Source organism: Loxodonta africana, chromosome 8 (genome assembly GCF_030014295.1).
Source record: "Loxodonta africana isolate mLoxAfr1 chromosome 8, mLoxAfr1.hap2, whole genome shotgun sequence".
In the NCBI taxonomy this organism is placed as follows: Eukaryota; Metazoa; Chordata; class Mammalia; order Proboscidea; family Elephantidae; genus Loxodonta; species Loxodonta africana.
This window is the reverse complement of record NC_087349.1, coordinates 56936133-56956014: the sequence shown is the minus strand read 5'-3', so window position 1 is coordinate 56956014 and position 19882 is coordinate 56936133. Positions and strand designations below refer to the sequence as shown.

Here is a 19882-nt window from a genome sequence, read left to right as displayed (position 1 = left end):
TAATAATTTTAAAAAGGTTGAGAAGCACTGTTTGACAGAATTATCGTGAAAATTAAATTAGGCATTATATGTGGAAGTGTTTAGAGCTATAAAAAGGAAAATAATTGGTCCAAGCCCACCTAGAAATGCCAACTCTTACATTCAACTGAAACTCTCACAAGTTAGAATTTGATTTCAAAAGATAACTTTATATTCTTAAGACACATGACTTACGTGGAAGTGCAACAACTGATATGCAAGGAGTAGAATCGTCAATACTCTGATCATCCTCAGAGGACAAACAAAGTCTTTTATGCGGAGGTTCAGTACTATCTTCTGAGTCTACTTCATCAGCTTCTAACGAAAACAAAACACAACACCGAACAAAAATCTCAAAAACTTTAAGCCAATGAGGAAAAAACCCAAAATCTCCAAATAGTAATGACTCTAGAACAATCTCCTTATCCATCTGCTCGGTTCATTAACCCCATTTGTACAACAAGGATTCAAAAAGACACTGCGCCTTCTCTATGTCTAGTGGAGTAGTACCTCAGCTCCTATTCTTATGACCATGAACTATGAACAAAGGTGCCACCTCTTGAGACAACACACTTTTGTGCTATTAACTATCTGGCTTTCCATATACTGCACATGTAAAGACAGGGGCTAGTTACTTCAGTACGTAGTTGGATGATTCATTTTCAAATATTTATTGAGTACCTACTATGTGCTAAGCACTGGGGACAGAACAATGAAAGATGCCTTGACTTTCGAGGCGCCCAAAGTGTAGCGGAGGAGATGCCTAAACCAACAATTTTGAAATACTGCAATAAAAGCTAGGAAAGTAGAAAGGAGAGGCTGTTTTGGGAGCACAGAAAAGAGGCGTTGAATTTAAACTAGAAGGTGAGAGAAGGTTTTCTGGAGGAGGTATCCTGAACTTGAAACAGAAGCCAGAGGAAAATTATTTTTGGCAGTTGGAATAACAGGGGCAGCGGCAGTGAGATGTTAAAGGAGCCCTGGTGGCGCGGTGGTTAAGCATTCAGCTACTAACCAAAAGGTTAGTGGTTTGAACCCACTAGTGACTCCATAGGAGAAGACCTAGCAATATATTCCCGTAAAGACTGTTGTTGCTTTTGTTAGGCGCCATCCAGTCAGTTCCACCTCACAGCAACCCAATGTACAACAGAATGAAAAACTGTCCGGTCCTGCACCATCCTCACAATGTCGCTATGTTTGTGACCACTGATGCAGTCTCTGCTTCAACCCATCTCATCGAAGAGGGTCTTCCTCTTTTTTGCTGACCCTCTATTTTACCAAGTATGATGTCCTTCTCCATGGGACTAGTCCCTCCTGAGAACATGTCCAAAGTATTAAGTCTCATCCTTCTAATGAGCATTCTGGCTGTACTTATTCCAAGACAGATTTGTTTGTTCTTCTGGCAGTCCATGGCATATTCGATAGTCTTCTCCAACACCATAATTCAAAAGCATCAATTCTTCTTTGATCTTTCTTATTTATTACAGCTTTGGAAACTCTCTGGGGCAATTCTACCCTGTTATACATATATACACACATACATATATATAGTCACTGAGTCAGAATCGACTTGAATGCAATGGTTTCAAAAAGAGACAAAAATTAATGATACAGTCTTGTTTAAAGGAAACTTGTCAATTAACCAACCTCCTCTTTTAGATATGGGAAAACTGAGAATTAGGCAAGTCACACATCGATTCTTCTCTGGTCTTCCTTATTCACCGTCCAGCTTTCCCATGAATATGAGGCAACTGAAAATACCATGGCATGGGCCAGGTGCATCTGAGTCCTCAAGGTGACATTTTTGCTTTTTAACACTTCAAAGAGGTCTTCTGCAGAAGATTTGCCCAATGCAATACATCGTTTGATTTCTTGATTACTACGTTTATGGACAGATTGTGGATCCAAGTAAAATGAAATCCTTGATAGCCTAGGAAACCCTATGGAACAGTTTTACTTGTCCTGTAGGGTCGCTACGAATCAGAATCGACTTGATGGCACACAATGACAACCAACACTGAGGTCTGAAATCCCCCTGAGTTATGTTAGAAAAATAAGAAGTTTCTGAACTGTTAGAACATAGGTATATGAAAGTGTTCAGCGGTAAGGCTGGAAGGAAAGCTGAGATGATGGGAAGCCTATGTGTCAAATTAAAGAACCTAATTAACCTATATTCTAAAAACCAGAAGGCTTTAAAAAACCCTTTTTATGCCACTGAGTATCATGATTTAGTCTACCAGTGGCTTGAAAGATGTATTAGAGATGGGAGAATAATCAAAATGTTATTTAGAGCTAACAAGATAAGAAATGAGAATCTTAACTTCGGTGACCTGGGACAGAGAAAAATTCAAGAAACCATACTATCAACACAACTTCATGATCGAATGGACATGAAGATGAGAGAAGGAATTTATTTTTACTTATGTTTATGATGTGGGATACTCTGTAATGAAACTGATTGAGAAAGGAAGAGACCTAGGTTTGGGAAGTGTTTGAAAGAAGAATTCAGTTTGGGATATGTTAAATTTAAGGGTGCCTACAGGGTCACTATGAGTTGGAATCAACTCGGCGGCAGTGGGTTTGGTTTTTTGGTTACGAGAAGCACGGAAACCCTTGTGGCAGAGTGGTTTAAGAGTTTGGCTGCTAACCAAAAGGTCAGCAGTTTGAATCCACCAGGCACTCCCTGGAAACCCTATGGGTAAGAATCAACTCAAAGGCAATGGGTTTGGTTTGACTGGTTTTATGAGAAGCACAGAGAATTCAAAGTAAAGACAGAGGTTTGAGTCATTTTAATATAGGCAAGTGGTAGCTAAAACCACGAGTTTGCATGAAATAACCCAGGGATTATAGAGTGGAAAGAGCAGAAGACAGAACCTATGATGAATAAAGATGAACTTAAATGCTAAATAAATAAAATAAGGAGCAGGCTGCTGAATCTTAATTCATTACAGATGATCACATTAAAGCCTGTTCAAATAGCTGTATAAAATTCTCTAACACAGGTACCAACAAAAAAGTTTTCTATTTCTACTGACAGGACTACTAATACATTTTCTAAGGTACTAAATATACTGTTAGCACCAAACAGCATAAAAGAGTAAGTATATTACAGTTTTTCCATCATAATCTCTGGAGGCTCAAAAAATTTTACTTATAAAATAACTATAAGATTGATAATGGCTAAAATTTATGATAAATTTAAATACACAAAGAAACAAAATTAATTAAAAAATCATAATTCAATAAATGACATAAACTTTTCTTACTACTCTACTAGCCTAAACTATCTGGATAACAGGAATGAAAGGTGACATGAAATTTAGATATCCAAAGATTCATAATTATATTTCAGCAATTTCTCCTACCATTCTGAGGGCAATGAAGAATGAGGTTCCCTTCTGTGTCCTGAGTCAAAGTCACAGAGTTCACAGTTTCTACTGTTACTGTGTCAGAATCCTCTTCAACTGTGCTCATACTCAAATCTGTACAACAGACTCCACATTAGCATTTAAAAAGTTATTTCCAGATAGAAACACAAAGCAGTCTCCTGCTTCCTTCCAAAAAAACATACAGAAAATTTGCCTGGGTATCTGCCTATCATGTTCTTTATGCAAAATTGCAATGACAGTTCATATTCCAAAAGTTTATATGCATTATTTAAATGTAATAATCTGCAAGAATCTGATTGCTATGAATATTTTAAAATCTACAGCATTTAGTTTTTAAGAAGTTGTTTTATCACATCTAATGAAAGAAGGTCTAAGTTGTTTGTCACATTCAGGAAAACTCATCACTTTTTTGGTTAATTTTTTTTACTGGTAGCATTGTGATATATTCAAATTGGTGGTTAATTTCTGATTCTTTAGCAGAAGATTGATCAAAACTTTCACCTTAATGTAAGAGTCATTTTTCCAAGATTTTTTTAAAAGGGATACACAAGATAATACTAGTCCATTTATATATTTACCAATTAGGCAAATGCGCTTCCCCTTGGCAAAGATTTGGTGATTTATTAAAGTTTTACTATACAAATTATTATTTTAAAAATACATCATTCATGTTACTATGGTAATGACGCCATTCCCAAATGAAAGATAGAAATTATGACTTAGTTATGACTAAAATTTACAAATTCATGAGGTGAGGCCATTGGAACAAAGGAGGCTTACCTGGACAATGGATGGATCAGCTATAGCCCTTCCCACAGAATCAAGTCGCCTTCCCTTAGCCACCAGCATCACTTTCATGTTATCCCGATTGTTTCTTCCCCATGTTCCTACCTCTGCAACACTCTGGAAAATAACAGCATTACGCAGTGAGGTTTAATGAAAACAACTGAGTGCTAGCTGTACACGGATGACGCTCTAGCCTCTGTGAGGTCTCAGCTATAGATAAGCCAGAATTCTTTAAGTAGACCTTTTAGAAATCAATTTCTAGAAGTATTCCCCAATGAAGAAAGGGCAGAATGATGATTTACCATACCTACGAAGTAAGTTTTTATAGGCAGGTTTTCAACCCAAGTTGTCTCCCATTAGGCAGTTCAACATTCTCTGAAAAAATAATCAGAGTCAACTGTGCTAGTGGTTCTGTGAACCACAGACCTTGGTACCAATATATAGCATGACCTAGTGCATATATCAACCAATACAGTTCTATACATATTATGAGGAATTGTATCTTTCTTGATAATAATTCATTTCTAATACCTCTTTATATATAATACCAAATTTCATTTAAAAGTGTTAAAATCTGTATCTATCCTTTCAGAAAACATTTACGATGACAAGTGAAAAACCCCATGTAGGGGCGGGGGGGGAGAGAAATCTTAACAACTACTGGGCCAGAAAAATATAAACTCTTAAATGCAATATGAGACCTTACAAAATATAAAATGATTGATTTTTAAAGGTTTCTTACAATACATTTATCTTCATCCTAAAGAGCAAATCAAAGAAAAAAAAAGGATTTGGGGTTCAAGGGGATATTTTAGCAAAAACTAAGGATCAAAATTCTCATTTTTTGAGTACTCTAATTACAATTCTTCTATATCCAGGATGGTCATATTTGATAATTACCATACATAGATAAATTTGTAGTGGAGAAGGTATAGATCAACACCCAGGCAGCTGTTAGATTTTATGAAGTTGTTCTCATTTCTGAATCCATTAGATTTTATTTATTTAAAAGCAGATTTTTAAAAAACTGATTTCACTGTACTGCAAAAATGGGAGAAAGAAATGTGCAAAACTAATGATAGTAAAATAATAAAAAGGGATTAAAATTGATAAGCTCACCAAAATGAGGCTGTAATTAACTCTTCGGTATGGTTCCTTCCAATCTTACCGCTTGGAGTCTGTATGTGTATGAGACTATACGTTACATATAGTTTTTAAAGTTCATTCATATTAGAAATTTACAGTATAAAGGACACCAAACTACACATTTAACATAAGTTCTCTATTGTCATTTTTGGAGCTCTGGTGGCAGCAGTTAAGAGCTCGGCTGCTAACCAAGAGGTCGACAGTTGGAATCCACCAGCTGCTCATTTGAAACCCTACCGGGCAGTTCTATTCTGTCTTACAGGGTCACTATGAGTCAGACTGGATGGCAATAGGTTAGGGTTATCATTTAAAACTTACGTTGCATAAAAAATGTGACATTATTTAACAATTTCCTTATCAATGGACATTTATGTTGTTGACATTTTTTATTTCCTTAAACCATACTGCAACAAACATCTTTATGCAATTTCCTTACATTTTAAGTAAAAATTATTCAAAGGATATAAAAAATTTTAGAACTTTTAAATCATACTGCAATTTATATTCCAGAAAGACTATACGAATTTATATCCCAACCACTGAGGTATAAACTCTACTCCTGACAACTTGACAGCATTGGGTGTTTTGGGCCTGATACTTTGCCCATTTCTGCATTTAAAAAGAAACCTCACAGCAAAAAACAAACAGCACAGCTGTTTATTTGTTTGGTGAAAAAATGGTGGTTTACTATTTTCATGAATGTCAACTCAAGAGCCAAGTTCATCTAAATCTTTGTGAAAAATAAAAAGGGTGGATTTGAGAAGCTATTGTGAAAAATTTAATAGTACAAGGATAATAAGATCTGAAACAGCTAAATCAAAGAGAACATTTCATTCTTGATTAACCTGTATTGGTTAGAGCTAATTCCATGCAGTGTACTATTTTAAGTGCGGAATTTTGGTTCTCATTTTTTAAAGTTCTCTAACTTATGTTACAGATTAGTAGATGGTTCTATGCTGCTTTGCAAATTAAAAAGCATTTGGTAAATCAACAAATACGTATCACATAGTAGACAGCACCTACTATGCGTCAGGCAGTCTTCCCTATACATGGGGAATATAGCTTTTTTTTTTTCCTTTTTACCCTGTCACTTTAGGTATATGCTCTCAACTTTTTCCTCCTGTAATTAGAGCTGTATGATGAGTGTATTTATTAATATTTAAGAAGTTGACCTGGTTTTATTTTTAGCACGTAACATACTGACATGCCTCAAAATTCAAAAGGTGAAAAGTATACAGTGCAAAGTGTTCCACTCTAGTTCCCAAGTCATCCAATTCCCTCCTTGGAGGCAAATAATGTTATCAATTTCTTATGCTTCTTTCAGTTATTTTATGCATATACATAAGCTAATATATCTATAGATCTCTCCCCACTACATATACCCCTTTTACGTAAATATACCAAAAACACTGAGATATACCTTAATAGCTACCTTCATTACCTCCTCAACAAATATAATGACACGTGACTTCAAGTAAGCAACATTCCTATGGTATGACCTGATTTGGCATTTTAGAAGGAAATGTCATAGTATGACAGAGGCTTTTGAGCAAGAGACAGAGTGGATGAAATTGAGGTTGGAGATATAGACAGGGGTAGATCCCATAGAGCCTTGAAAATCCTGAAGGGCTCTAAGCTAGAAAATAAAAATTACACTTTAAAAAAGATCACTCAGACTACAGTATCTAACAAAACCAAAAATCAAACCCGTTGCCACCAAGTTGATTCCAACTCAAAATATCTGAAATGTGGTGCAAAACATTTGCAGTAAAACCTGTGAAAGCTGGAACCTATGTAAGGCAGAAACCTATCAAAGGAAAATCAAATATTTTCCACTAAAACGAGCAATGATAAAGTGTAAGGCTATTCCATTAAAGGTGGAAAACTTGTGAAACCCAGGAAACAAGGCAGTGCTGCCAGCCAGGTTCAGCTGTATTTAAGTTCCTATATACGCATCCCAGAGCCCTGGTGGCACAGTTGTTTAGAGCTATGGCTACTAACCAAAAGGTTGGCATTTTGAATCCATCAGCCGCTCCTTGGAAACCTGATGGGGCAGTTCTACTCCGTCCTATAGGGTTGCTATGAGTTGGAACTGACTCGACAGCAATGGGTTTAGTTTTCTGGTATATATATGTACCCTGGTGGTGCAGTGATTAAGTGCTAGGCTGCTAACCCAAATGTCAGCAGTTCAAATCCACCATCGGCTCCACAGGAGGATGTAGCAGTCTGCTTCTATAAACATTACAGCCTTGGAAACCCTATGGGACAGTTCTACTTTGTCCTATAGGGTCGTTATGAATCAGAATCAACTCAATGGCAATGGATTTTGGTTTATGTACGCATCTTTAGGGAGCTCTGGTGGCTCAGTGGTTAAGAGGTTGGCTGCCAAACAAAAGGGCAGCAGTTCAAATCCACCAGCTGCTCCTTGGAATCCCTACGGGGGCAGTTCTACTCTGTCCTATAGGGTTGCTATGAGGCAGAATCGACTTGATGGCAACAGTTTTAAGGTGTGCTGCAGCGGTCAAATGCTTGGCTGCTAACCAAAAAGTCGGCGGTTTGAACCCACTAGCCAGTTCTCGGGACAAAGATGTGGCAGTCTGATTCTGTTAAGACTTATGGCCTTGGAAACCCTATGGTGCAGTTCTACTCTAAGAGGCAGGGGCCGGTTAACCAGTAAAGTGTGAACGGGCTTGTGTTCTTACTAATCTGCAGTGCACAATTTCACACGGGTTTCACCACGTCAGAGGGGGTGGTGAAAAACAGATCAAACTGTGCACAACAGATTAGTAAACCTGTGCATGCCTCGCTTACTGGGTAATCCATCCCTACCTATAGGATCACTTGATGGTACTGAGTTTTGGTTTTATATATCCATTTTTACATTTAAATGAGAAATTTTTGGTTTTAACTCCCAAGAACAAGATGACCTTATTTAATACACAATAACCTAGCTGAACAAGAAAGGAATAAGTGTAAAAAAAATACCCTAAAAAACTATTTTTTATCCATCAAACTGAGTCTAAAAAATTGTCCTGATTATCTGGGCAATTTAGTATAAAATACCCTCTAAAAAAAGAACCAAGGAAAGAATTACCAAGCTTAACTTAAAAGCTCTCTCCCTAGCTTGTTCAGGCTAATTCTATAAATTGTTATCAGTCCCCAAGCACAGCACCTGTATGACAGGAGGGCTAGATGCTATTAGTGGAGAGGAGAAGGCTCACAGGAGCCAACAGTTGCTTTCCCTAGATGCTTAGAGTCGTGATTCTAAATTGGAAAATGGTATTAAAAAAGAAAAAAGATGGTATTAAAAACATTCAGTATTATAAAATACTCTCATAAGAAAATATGAAACAAGCTAGGGAACACATAGCACCACAATTGTATTAAGTGAATGACAGATCGAGAAACACTGGCTTCGAGGTAAAGTTTCTAGCATACTTCAATAAGGCAGTATAAACACATTTAGCTTTCAGATGTCTTTTTCTGATCTATTATAGTAAGAAAAACTACTTACATGCTTTAACCTTTCTGTGATTATCTTTCAAGTCCTTTATCCTTGTATCAACGCACCTATCTTTATTGTTTTTACAATACTGACATCATACTGTCACATCTTTAATAATCTTTTTTGCACTTACTGTATCAAAAGGATTGGTACTGACCACCACTATACGTATCACTGCATATAACTTATGCCTTTGGAAATGCTTAAGAGGGGATTTGCTTAATAATGTATAATAAACAATTTCAAAGATGTACTTTAAAATATTTTTATTTTAGAAGAATGACTCTTTTGCTAAACAGAAAATCTTAGAGGAACATAACAGGTAACAAATCCCCATATGTTGAACATGGGTACACAGAAGGATGTAAAAAAATAGACATAGCCACAGAATAAAAATAACATGTTCTAGAGTACTGATTTTACTCAAGATAGGAATGCACTTTATATTTGAGATAGGATGTTCTGGACTGTGGTCCCAGGACCCGGGAGAGTTGCTCTTCTGAACACTCTGTGGAAAGGTTTGAGAAGCAGAGCTACAGATGAACACAAAGCATACTGAATTAAGATACTTAGTGCTCATTAAGATTACTAATGCTCATTATGGCTTCTTAAGATGGTAAAATATACATCGCAAATTGTCAATAAACCTGTTAATGGAGTCTACTGAAATAGGTTTTAATTGCTTAAAACATTAACATCAATTATCAACTACTGAAAACAATTTTGTTATTTAATTAAAGGGTAACTACTTTTTTTTTACTTGGTAGTATGGTTCACTTTAAGGTGATTTGATCCGGCAATAAAATCAGACTGCTTATTAAAAAGCAAGTAAGTTATTTTTCACCCAGTGCATGATTCAAAAGCTTATAAAGTGTACTTGGCTACTTTAAGATTTCATCCATTCGAAACTGAGCACGATGTGCTGAACACAATGTCATGAATTATACATATGTGAAGAATGTTGGTGGCAAATGTTTTGTTATATATTTACCACAATTTAAAACACAACAAAAAACCTGAGCACTTTATGCAAGAAACCATCAGAAGCTCTTTAAAAGGGAAATAACATCAATTATCACTAAATTCCTCTGATTTACACTTAAGTTGATTTTTAAAGCATACTACCTCAGCGGATACTAAAATACACATGAGCAGCGAAAAAACATGAGTATTTCTTTTGCTACATAACCCCCAACAGTAAGTAAGAGGTTAGCTTTAACAACGGGTGCTTGGAAGAATGGCTTGACAACAGTGCACCTAACCAAAAGGAAAAGGAGATAAATTATTCATAAAAGGCTCTCCAGTGTGCTTTTTTCTTGATGACTTCTCATATTCAATTGTTCAATGAGCTATCATTCCTCATTCACCTTTATGAAATCAAAGCAAAAACTATTTGTGATTTACAAGAATTTTCTTTACAAAAAAATATGAAAAGAAAGGAAGAAATGATATGAAAGCAAACAAAAGCCACACAGATTTGACAACTACCTGTATATTTAACATTAGGCAGTAAACTCACTTTTTCAGATCATTTTATGTCATCTGAAGACAAAAAAGACTTTTGGAGCTGAAATGCAAACCATTTAAAAGTGTACCATTTCCTAGTGAATCCTTTAATACAGGAAAAAAGGAGGGCTAAGAATGATGGTGGTATGAGAAAATCGGACTTTAAAAAGAAAGAAAAAATTGCAAACAACTCCATTTTGAGAAGGCAAGAGATAATAAGTTCGACGTTCAACAGGCAGTCTATACATATGATATATAAAAAGTGGAACCCTCCCCTCAATTTTGCTGTTGTTCTGAAGTTTTGATTATCTTTTCAACAGATACAAATGTGCATTTAATGCAAGGGCTCCAGGACCTCAATACTTTTCAAAAACACCTCCCAGCCCCTTCAATTTTTTAATATCTATGTGTCAGGCTGTAAATCTCCAGGACACTTGTTTCACATTATCTTATCCATCCTCACAAGTGTTAATTTAAACCAATATACTTAACAGGGCATAATAAAAGCATTTGTTTAAAATAATCAGATTTTTTTTGCATATAAATTTACTATAAATTAATAAAAATTAAGGTGTGTAAACGCTGCAGTGATGAAGCGAATAGAAAGATAAGGATTACGTAGGGAAGGTGTAGCAAGTTTATTTTTTTGGATTAAATACCAGGTAACAGCTAATTAATCTTACAAATAAATTCTTTCCCCCAGCAGTCAAAGCACCCTTGGGGTGGAATGAGATAACCACCTTTCTCCACATTTAAAAAAAAAAAGCCTTAAAAAGAAGTGAGCTTAACAAAGAAAACCAAAAACTAAAGAGGATACCTACCTCCTACTTTTGACATAAGGAGCTCTGGAGGCGTAGCGGTTGCAACTGGAAAGGTCACATTTCAAACGCACCAGTGGCTCCTTGGAAACTCTATGGGGCAGTTCTACGCTGTCCTATAGGGCTCCTATGAGTCGGGATTGACTTGATGGCAACCGATTTAGTTTTTTTTTTACTTTTGATATGATTCTTTACCAACAACTATGTTCCAGCCTTGCTGTCTTAGAAGCTCAAATCCTAACTCAATTTTTTTTGCGTGTGATTGCTTCCCCTCAGAACATTTCTCAAACCTGAACACTCAGAGAAAACTGTTTACATAATACTTATTCATTCACATAACTGCTAAAATACGAACATAAAGTTCTAAGTAAGTATGCAATGCCCAGTACTTACTGATTAAATGTTGATGAAGACAGGGCAATAGCATTTTGGCTCCACCATCTAGCTCAACCGCAATCAATTAAACAGATTCAGGCAGTATATGCAGGTTCTAGATCATTCCCCAAAAGCATATTTTGGGGTGAGCCTATCAACTAAAATTAAAAAAATATATTAGCTTGCTTGATTAACAGACAAAAGCACCTAGTATATGGGAGTCAAATAAGATAAAATAACCACAAATCATGAAATGTATTTCTTCATGTCCCCCCCCCCCCCCCGCCAAAGACAGGATCAAACTGTTTCATGTTCCTCTGATTACAGAACGAAACTTTATTCTCATACCCAATTTTAGTCTCTTAAACACCACAATTTTTCTAATGTTAAGGAATGTAACTTCTCTTTTCCTAAACCTTAACTAGATTTCTAAATCTTAACCTAATAGGCAAAACACTACCACTCTACACCATCATAGTAAATAAAGCTAAGTCTTCGGTTTGTTATCACCACGCCCAGAGCTTTTAAATGTTAAAGTGGTCGTAAATTACTCAAATTACTACTGGAAAAAAGAACAACAACAAAAAAAGCCCAACAACCCAAAAAAAAAAAAAATCCTCAAAAAGTTACTTAGAACACAAATTTAAAAACAGCTCAAAGAAAGAATCTGAATGGAAAAATATGAAATTCCTTAACCGAAAAAGGAAAAACGGATTTTATCTTTTAAAACTTTTCAACACAATGATGACCGGAGCTTAAAAGCTACAAATGGTTACTACCTTCCCCGAATTAAAAGTATGGGTACAATTAATACAAAGGCAAAAAAATTCCTCAAAAGTACTTTAATCTTCTAAGACGACGAATATTAAAAAGTAAGCCTACAGAATAAGCATTTTGTCGATGCCCTGGGTAGCCTCTCGTACTGTCAGAAAAGAAGGACACGATGACTCAAGTTATGAGAAAAGCAATCACACAAGCTCAATCATTTTAACACAAGCGAGGGATTCCAGTTTTACATCTCATTGAATTATCACCCTCTCCGTATCTAAAACCAAAGTTTTTATTATAAAAACACACGCTGTATAATTTATCTGCATGGAATGGCACTTGGCCACTTCTACTCTCAAATATTTCAGTGTGGAGATCGGGATAAAACACGCTAAGTCCCTGGAGAGAATCTCAAAACGAAGTCCAATTTAAAAGACACAAAGAATGGCGGGGGAGGGGGGGTGGACTTCCTCGGAACTCTACAAAACGTGACAAATTACTACTTCGCAGACAGATTTTACTGTTCCCTGCTCGGATGTGAAATCTCCCCAAACTCCAGCCTATCTCCCTTCCTTAAAGAGACTTAGCACAGACAGTTCAGCCAGCAACCCTGATTTACTCTGTCTAGACCATGAATCGATAAAAAGTATGAACCCAAAAAGATTGGGTGGGGTGGGGGTTGAGGGAGACCCGCCCCAACTCCTTCAACCCCACCCAAGCCCACCTTTCCTTGACCCGACCACACAATAAAATCAGAAAAAGTAACAAAAATATACCACCACGAAAAAGCAAACAAGCTCGCTTACTCTCCCCTAAGCCCCGGCCCAATTTTCTGTCGACGCTTCTGGCCCACCCCACCCCCAGGGGTCTCGGCGCCATTTAGATCCTCCGAAGCCGCCGCCATTTTCCGCCCCCGTCGGATCGCTACAACGTCTCGGCGGTCGCTCGCTCCCCTGCTCTGCAGCCGGAGCCACTGCCGCCACCGGCCCGGCCCCAGAAAGGAGGCTCTGGCCCGAGCGTGCGGGCACAGTAGCTTCAGCGTCATGAAGGCCCGGCTCCAATCCCGCCCGCGGTGCACCAGCGCGGGCAGCTGGGACCGGCCGGCAGGAGCAAGCGGGCGGCGAGGGGGCCGGGCAGGCTGCACTGGGCGGAGCGGCCCTGGCGGCGGTTGGGACCTGAAGGTTCCATTGCACTTACTTCCTGTTTTGGGTCCGGGCACTTTGGAAGAACCAGGATGGAGGCTCCAAAAAATACCAGGATGGAGGAAGCAGCCACGGGCAAGAGTGGCTGCGGCTGGAGTAAGCGAGCGCGACGAGCCACCGGAAACGGAGCCGCGACCGCGCCCCGCCCCTAGCCCCCTGCACGCTCCCCCTCCCTCTTCCGTGGGGTGGCTTCGCGCGCCGGGTGCGGGCGTCACTTCCGGCAAAGTCGGCGCGCAAAGAAGGTTCCGGGTTTCTGGCGCTTCAATTCGGGTCCGTGTGGTGGTTTTTTCCCTACTTTTTGCACTCCTCTAATTAGGGAATCCCGGCACCTATCATCCCGCTGCTGATGCTTTATAGGTGGCTCTTCTTCCCAGGCGCAATTGTGGTATCTTTGGCTCTAGGAACAGCCGGGCCCTGAGGGCACAGTTTCGGAGTTCCCCAAGGCTCGGAGTAGAGGGAGCCCCGGTGTGGAAGGGCTTGGAAGGATGGTCTGAGTGGAGAAAAAACCGGATAGTGTCTGTCCAGAGCCCGGCCCTTCACACTTGGTCAGTAATTAAAATGAAGTGTCACCTATTTGGGCGTGTAATGTAATAACTCTTCATGGAATGTGTCCTCTGAGTTCGTGATCTTGGGTATTCTAGGAAGATGCTACTCTGTTAGGCAATCCGCTGTGGCGTTTTAAGTGTCTGCTCTTCAGTTACCTGGGAGCTTTTAGAAAAGACTTTGGCCCTGCGCCAGAGCAATCTTGAAGAATCATTGTGAGGTCCCAGCCGAGGTTTTATTTGTTTTTGTTGTTAATTTTAAAAGTTCCAAGATGTTGTAAATCGAGATACGGAGTGGCCTGAAGCTTACTACAACTCGTTTGATGATTCCAACCTAATTTTACTTGTTTATAAAACGAAATTTATTATAGTCTGCTTTCCTTTCTCAACTGGGATGATAGGAGTTTTAAAAGTTAAACTTGGACTAATTTTTCATCCAATGGCTGTGTCTGGGCTTGCATTTTCACTGTGGGGGTTATTCATCAGTTGTAAAAATCAAACGAGCTTTATCAAGAGTATGTGCACCCGAAGTTAGTTTTAAGTCACTAATGGGTTGCTGCTTGGTGGTTTCTTTTTCAGCAGTTTCAGTTTCCTGTGAATACAAAGTGTAGTTGGAAGATTAAGTGAAAGTGACCCCAATCCATCAAAGAAACATTGGGGAGAAAATAAATTACACAGGGAAATGGATTTAGAAAAATAAATGTTCGTTTAGGTTTTAAGAGTGTGCATAGATTTTACCAGTAGCCCACATTACCATGTTATTCTTTGGGGATGATTTTCTCTCAAGTGTTGCATATCATGAAAATTAAGATGAAAGTGTGAAAAGCCTTTTTTTTTTTTCAATTTTTATTGTGCTTTAAGTGGAAGTTTTCAAATCAAGTCAGTCTCTCATACAAAAATTTATGTGCACCTTGCTATATACCTCTAGTTGCTTGCCCCCTAATGAGATAACACACTCCTCTCCACTGTCTATTTTGGCATCCATTCAGCCAGCTTCTGACCCCCTCTGCCTTCTCATCTCCCCTCTGAACAGGAGCTGCCCACATGGTCTCATGTGTCTACATGATCCAAGAAGCTCACTCCTCACCAATATCGTTTTCTATCCCTTAGTCCAGTACAACCCCTGTCTGAAGAGTTGGCTTTGGGAATGGTCTTGTCTTGGGCTGACAGAAGGTCTGGGGACTATGACCTCCAGGGTCCTTCTAGTCTCAGTGAGACCATTAAGTCTGGTTTTTTTACGAGAATTTGAGGTCTGCATCCCACTGCTCTCTTGCGTCCTCAGGGGTTGTCTGTTGTGTTCCCTGTCAGGGCAGTCCTCGGTTATAGCGGGGCACTGTCTAGTTTTCTGGTCTCAGGCTGATGTAGTCTCTGGTTTATGTGGCCCTTTCTGTCTCTTGGTCTCGTATTTACCTTGTATCTTTGGTGCTCTTCATTTTCCTTTGCTCCAGGTGGGTTGAGACCAATTGATGCATCTTAGATGGCCACTTTCTAGCGTTTAAGACCCTGTGAAAAGCTTTTTGATTTGGACAGTGTAAGCCAACATTTTTAGAGTGCTTACTATGTGTCAGCTAAATGGTTTATATACATTAAATATATTTAAGCACCAAATGGACCAGTGTGATTATTACAGACGAATCCCATTGTACACATGAACCACAGAATTAATGTGTCAGAAGTCACACAGCTAGTAAGTGGTGGAGCCAGGTTTGAAGCCTTGGCTCCAGAGCCTGTGCTCTGAAGTACTCTGCTGTCACTCACAAAACTGGAAACTGTAGTCGAATGAGGAAAACAAGTGATTACAGCCAGTTTCCAGAATCTGCACCAAGTTTCAAAGATAACTGCCAGACCAAACCCCATTACCACCAAGCTGATTCTAACTCATGGTGACCGGTTGCTATCCCAGAGGAATGTCCCATAGGCTTCCCAAGGAGCAGCTGGTGGATTTGAACTGCCAACCTTCTGGTTAACAGCCAAGCTCTTAACCACGGTGCCACCAGGGCTCCAAATCAAGCAGCAGCACTTTATTATATCTAACTTTGTTACAAATTTCCAGCTGGTCTGGATCCTATTGGGGTGTATCGCAAAACATTCCATTTTTAAAGAAATGAGTGCATGTCATGTTTATATAGGCATCAGGTCTGACCTGTTTATTGCTCAATAGTAGGGTAACCTTGGGTAGTATTTAAACTTTTTCAGCTGCATTTACCTCATCTGAAAAATGCGGATAATAAAACCTACCTCCCAGAAAAATGTAGGCAAAATACTTTGCACAGAGCCTGCCATGTAGTGTTGTTGTTAGGTGCCATCAAGTCGGTTACACTCCTAGAGACCCTATGCAGTATACCCTTGTTCTATTAGAGCAACTGCCTCTTAATCCATGTACAGGTTCCTCATGAGCACATTTAAGTGTTCTGGAATTCCCATTCTTCTCAATGTTATCCATAATCGAATGCCCTTGCATAGTCACTGAAACACAGGTTAATGTCTCTTCTAGTATTCTCTGCTCTCAGCCAGGATCCATCTGACAGCAATGATATCCCTGGTTCCACGTCCTCTTCTAAATCTAGCTTGAATTTCTGGCAGTTCCCTGTCGACAATACTGCTGCAGCCGCTTTTGAATGATCTTCAGCAAAAGTTTACTTGCGTGTGATCATTAATGGTATCGGTCGATAATTTCCATATTCATTTGGATCACCTTTGTTTGGAACAGGCATAAATGCGAATCTCTTCCAGTCAGTTGGCCAGGTAGCTGTCTTCCAAATTTCTTGGCTGCATCCGTTTGTTGAAACATCTTAGTTGGTATTCTGTCAACTCCTGGAGCCTTGTTTTTTTTACCAATGCCTTCAGTGCAGCTTGTACTTCTTCCTTCAGTACCATCAGTTCTTGATCATATGGTATGTCCACCAAATCTTTTTGGTATGGTGACTCTATTTCTTGCCTCTTCTTTTAATGCTTCCTGTGTTGTTTAATATTTCCCCCGTAGAATGTTTCAATATTGCAACTTGAGGCTTGAATTTTTTCTTTAGTTCTTTCAGCTTGAGAAATGCTGAGCGTGTTCTTCCCTTTTGGTTTTCTACTTCCACATCTTTGCACATGTTATTATAATACTTTGTCTTCTCAAGCGTCCTTTGAAATCTTCTGTTCAGCTCTTTTACTTCGTCATTTCTTCCTTTTGCTTTAGCTACTCGGTGTTCAAGAGCAAGTTTCAGAGTCTCTTCTGACATCCATTTTGGTCTTTTCTTTCTTTGCTGTCTTTTTAATGATCTCTTGCTTTCTTCATATATGATGTCCTTGATGTCATTCTACAACTTGTTTGGTCTTCAGTCGTTAGTGTTCAGCATATCAAATCTCTTCTGAAGATGGCCTCTAAATTCAGGTAGGATATACTCATGGTCGTACTTTGGCTCTCATAGACTTGTTCTAATTTTCTTCAGTTTTGGCTTGAACTTGTGTATGGGCAATTGATGGTCTGTTCCACAGTCAGCCCTGGCCTTGTTCTGACTGAGGATATTTAGCTTTTCTGTGTGTAGTAAGCACTTAAAAATGGAAATTAATAAACCCCAGAAAAGCAATTAAACTTCTTGTTCCAACGAAATAAAATTACATATGCAAAATTGTTGATCTGACATTAACGTTTATTAGAAATTGGTTCCTAATTAGCCATATTTTTCATAAAGAATAACCATACAGGATTCTTTTCACTAAGGCGTAAGATGGTGATATTTAAATTATAGCCTGGCCACCCATTTACTTCTGCAAAATTTTAGGTCAGCGTGCACTTGACAATTTATTCTGAAAAACTTAAGTGCATCCTTATTATTAAATTCTCCCTCTCTGTGTGTTTCTTTCCTAACTACACTTTCCCAAGGTCAGTTGGTATTTACTTGGAGAAAACAAATATATTTTATTATTAGCTTAATACATAATTTTTTAAAGTAAATCTTATTATAATAACACCTCTATACCTTTAACTCAAACAATGTACAGATTATTCGTAACACAATTTGAATCTAGAGTTGTTGTTGGGTGACGTCGAGCCGATTCTGCCCAGTCCTGCGCCATCCTCACAATTGTTGCTATGCTTGAGCCCATTGTTGCAGCCACTGTGTCCATCTATCTCGTCGAGGGTCTTCCTCTCTTTTGCTGACCCTCTGCTTTACCAAGCATGATGTCCTTCTCCGGGGACTGATCCTTCCTGATAACATGCCCACAGAATGTGAGATGTAGTCTCACCATCTTTGCTTCTAAGGAGCATTCTGGTTGTACTTGTTCCAAAACAGATTTGTTCGTTCTTTTGGTATTTTTTGCCAACACCATAACTCAAAGGCGTCAATTCTTCGGTCTTATTCATTGTCCAGCTTTCACATGCATATGAGGCGATTGGAAACCCTATGGTTTAGGTCAGGTGCAACTTAGTCTTCAAGGTGAAATCTTGAGTTTTTAAACACTTTAAAAACATCTTTTGCAGCACATTTGCCCAGTGCAATGTGTATTTTGACTTCTCAGTTGCTGCTTCCATGGGTGTTGATCATGGATCCAAGTAAAATGAAATTATTGACAACTTCCATCTTTTCGCCATTTATCATAATGTTGCTTATTCCGGTTGTGAGGATTTTTGTTTTCTTTATTTTGAAGTGTAATCTATATGAAGGCTGTAGTCTTTGATCTTCATCTGTAAGTGCTTTAAGTCCTCTTCACTTTCAGCAAGCAAGGTTGTGTTATCTGCATAACGCAGGTTGTTAATGAGTCTTCCTCCAATCCTAATGCCCCATTCTTCTTTATATAGTCCAGCTTCTCGGATTATTTGCTTAACATACAGATTGAATACCTGTGAACCCGTTGCCGTCGAGTCAATTCCGACTCACAGCAACCCTATAGGACAGAGTAGAACTGCCCCATAGAGTTTCCAAAGAGCGCCTGGCAGATTTGAACTGCTGACCCTTTGGTTAGCAGCCATAGCACTTAACCACTACACTGCCAGGGTTTCCACAGTTTGAATAGGTATGGTGAGAGGATACAACCCTGACACACACCTTTTCTGACTTTAAACCATGCAGTATCCCTTGTTCTCTTTGAACAACTGCCTCTTAATCCATGCACAGCTTCCTTATGAGGACAATTAAGTGTTCTGGAATTCCCATTCTTCTCAATGTTATCCATAATTTGTTATGATCCACACAGTCGAATGCCTTTGCATAGTCAATAAAACACAGGTAAACATCCTTCTGGTATTCTCTGCTTTCAGCCAGGATCCATCTGACATCAGCAATGATATCCCTGGTTCCACGTCCTCTTCTAAATCCAGCTTGAATTTCTGACGGTTCCCTGTCGACATACTGCTGCAGCCGCTTTTGAATGATCTTCAGCAAAATTTTGCTTGCAAGTGATATTAATGATACCATTTGATAATTTCCGTATTTGGTTGGATCACGTTTCTTGGGAATAGACATAAATATGGACGTCTTCCAGTTGGTTGGCCAAGTAGCTGTCTTCCAAATTTCTTGGTATAGACAATTGAGCACTTCCAGCGTTGTATACGTTTGTTGAAACATCTCAATTGGTATTCGGTCAATTCGTGGAGCCTTGTTTTTCGTAAATTCCTTCAGTGCAGCTTGTACTTCTTTCAGTACCATCGGTTCCTGATCATACGCTACCTCCTGAAATTTTTGAACGTCTACCAGTTCTTTTCGGTATAATGACTCTGTATATTCCTTCCATTTTCTTTTGATCTTCCTGCGTCATTTAATGTGTACATAGGAATTGTATGATTTTAAAAATATTATCCTAGGATTTCTTTAGGAATTATTTTGCAGAAAAATTGTGAGAAATG

General features: G+C 38.7%; 2 protein-coding genes across 14 annotated transcripts in view; one reads left to right on the top strand and one right to left on the bottom strand.

The window, feature by feature from the left end:
- Positions 1 to 13638, bottom strand: part of DMTF1 (cyclin D binding myb like transcription factor 1) — a 58317-nt gene extending 44679 nt beyond the window's left edge. For 2 of the 12 annotated variants that reach the window (XM_010587295.3, XM_023544466.2), the window contains exons 1-6: positions 13506 to 13635; positions 11559 to 11698; positions 5310 to 5368; positions 4185 to 4307; positions 3381 to 3497; positions 214 to 336 (exon numbers count right to left, since the gene is read on the bottom strand). In XM_010587295.3, coding sequence (XP_010585597.1) covers positions 214 to 336; positions 3381 to 3489 — 232 coding nt within the window. In that variant the 5' untranslated portion in view covers positions 3490 to 3497; positions 4185 to 4307; positions 5310 to 5368; positions 11559 to 11698; positions 13506 to 13635. The other 10 variants (XM_023544463.2, XM_023544464.2, XM_010587296.3 and 7 more) reach the window with 10 other exon arrangements.
- Positions 13225 to 19882, top strand: part of LOC111749762 (uncharacterized) — a 33031-nt gene continuing 26373 nt past the window's right edge. Inside the window, exon 1 of one of the 2 annotated variants that reach the window (XM_023544653.2) lies at positions 13225 to 13780. In XM_023544653.2, coding sequence (XP_023400421.1) covers positions 13352 to 13780 — 429 coding nt within the window. In that variant the 5' untranslated portion in view covers positions 13225 to 13351. The remainder of the gene's footprint in view (positions 13781 to 19882) is intronic. The other variant, XM_064289940.1, reaches the window with a different exon arrangement.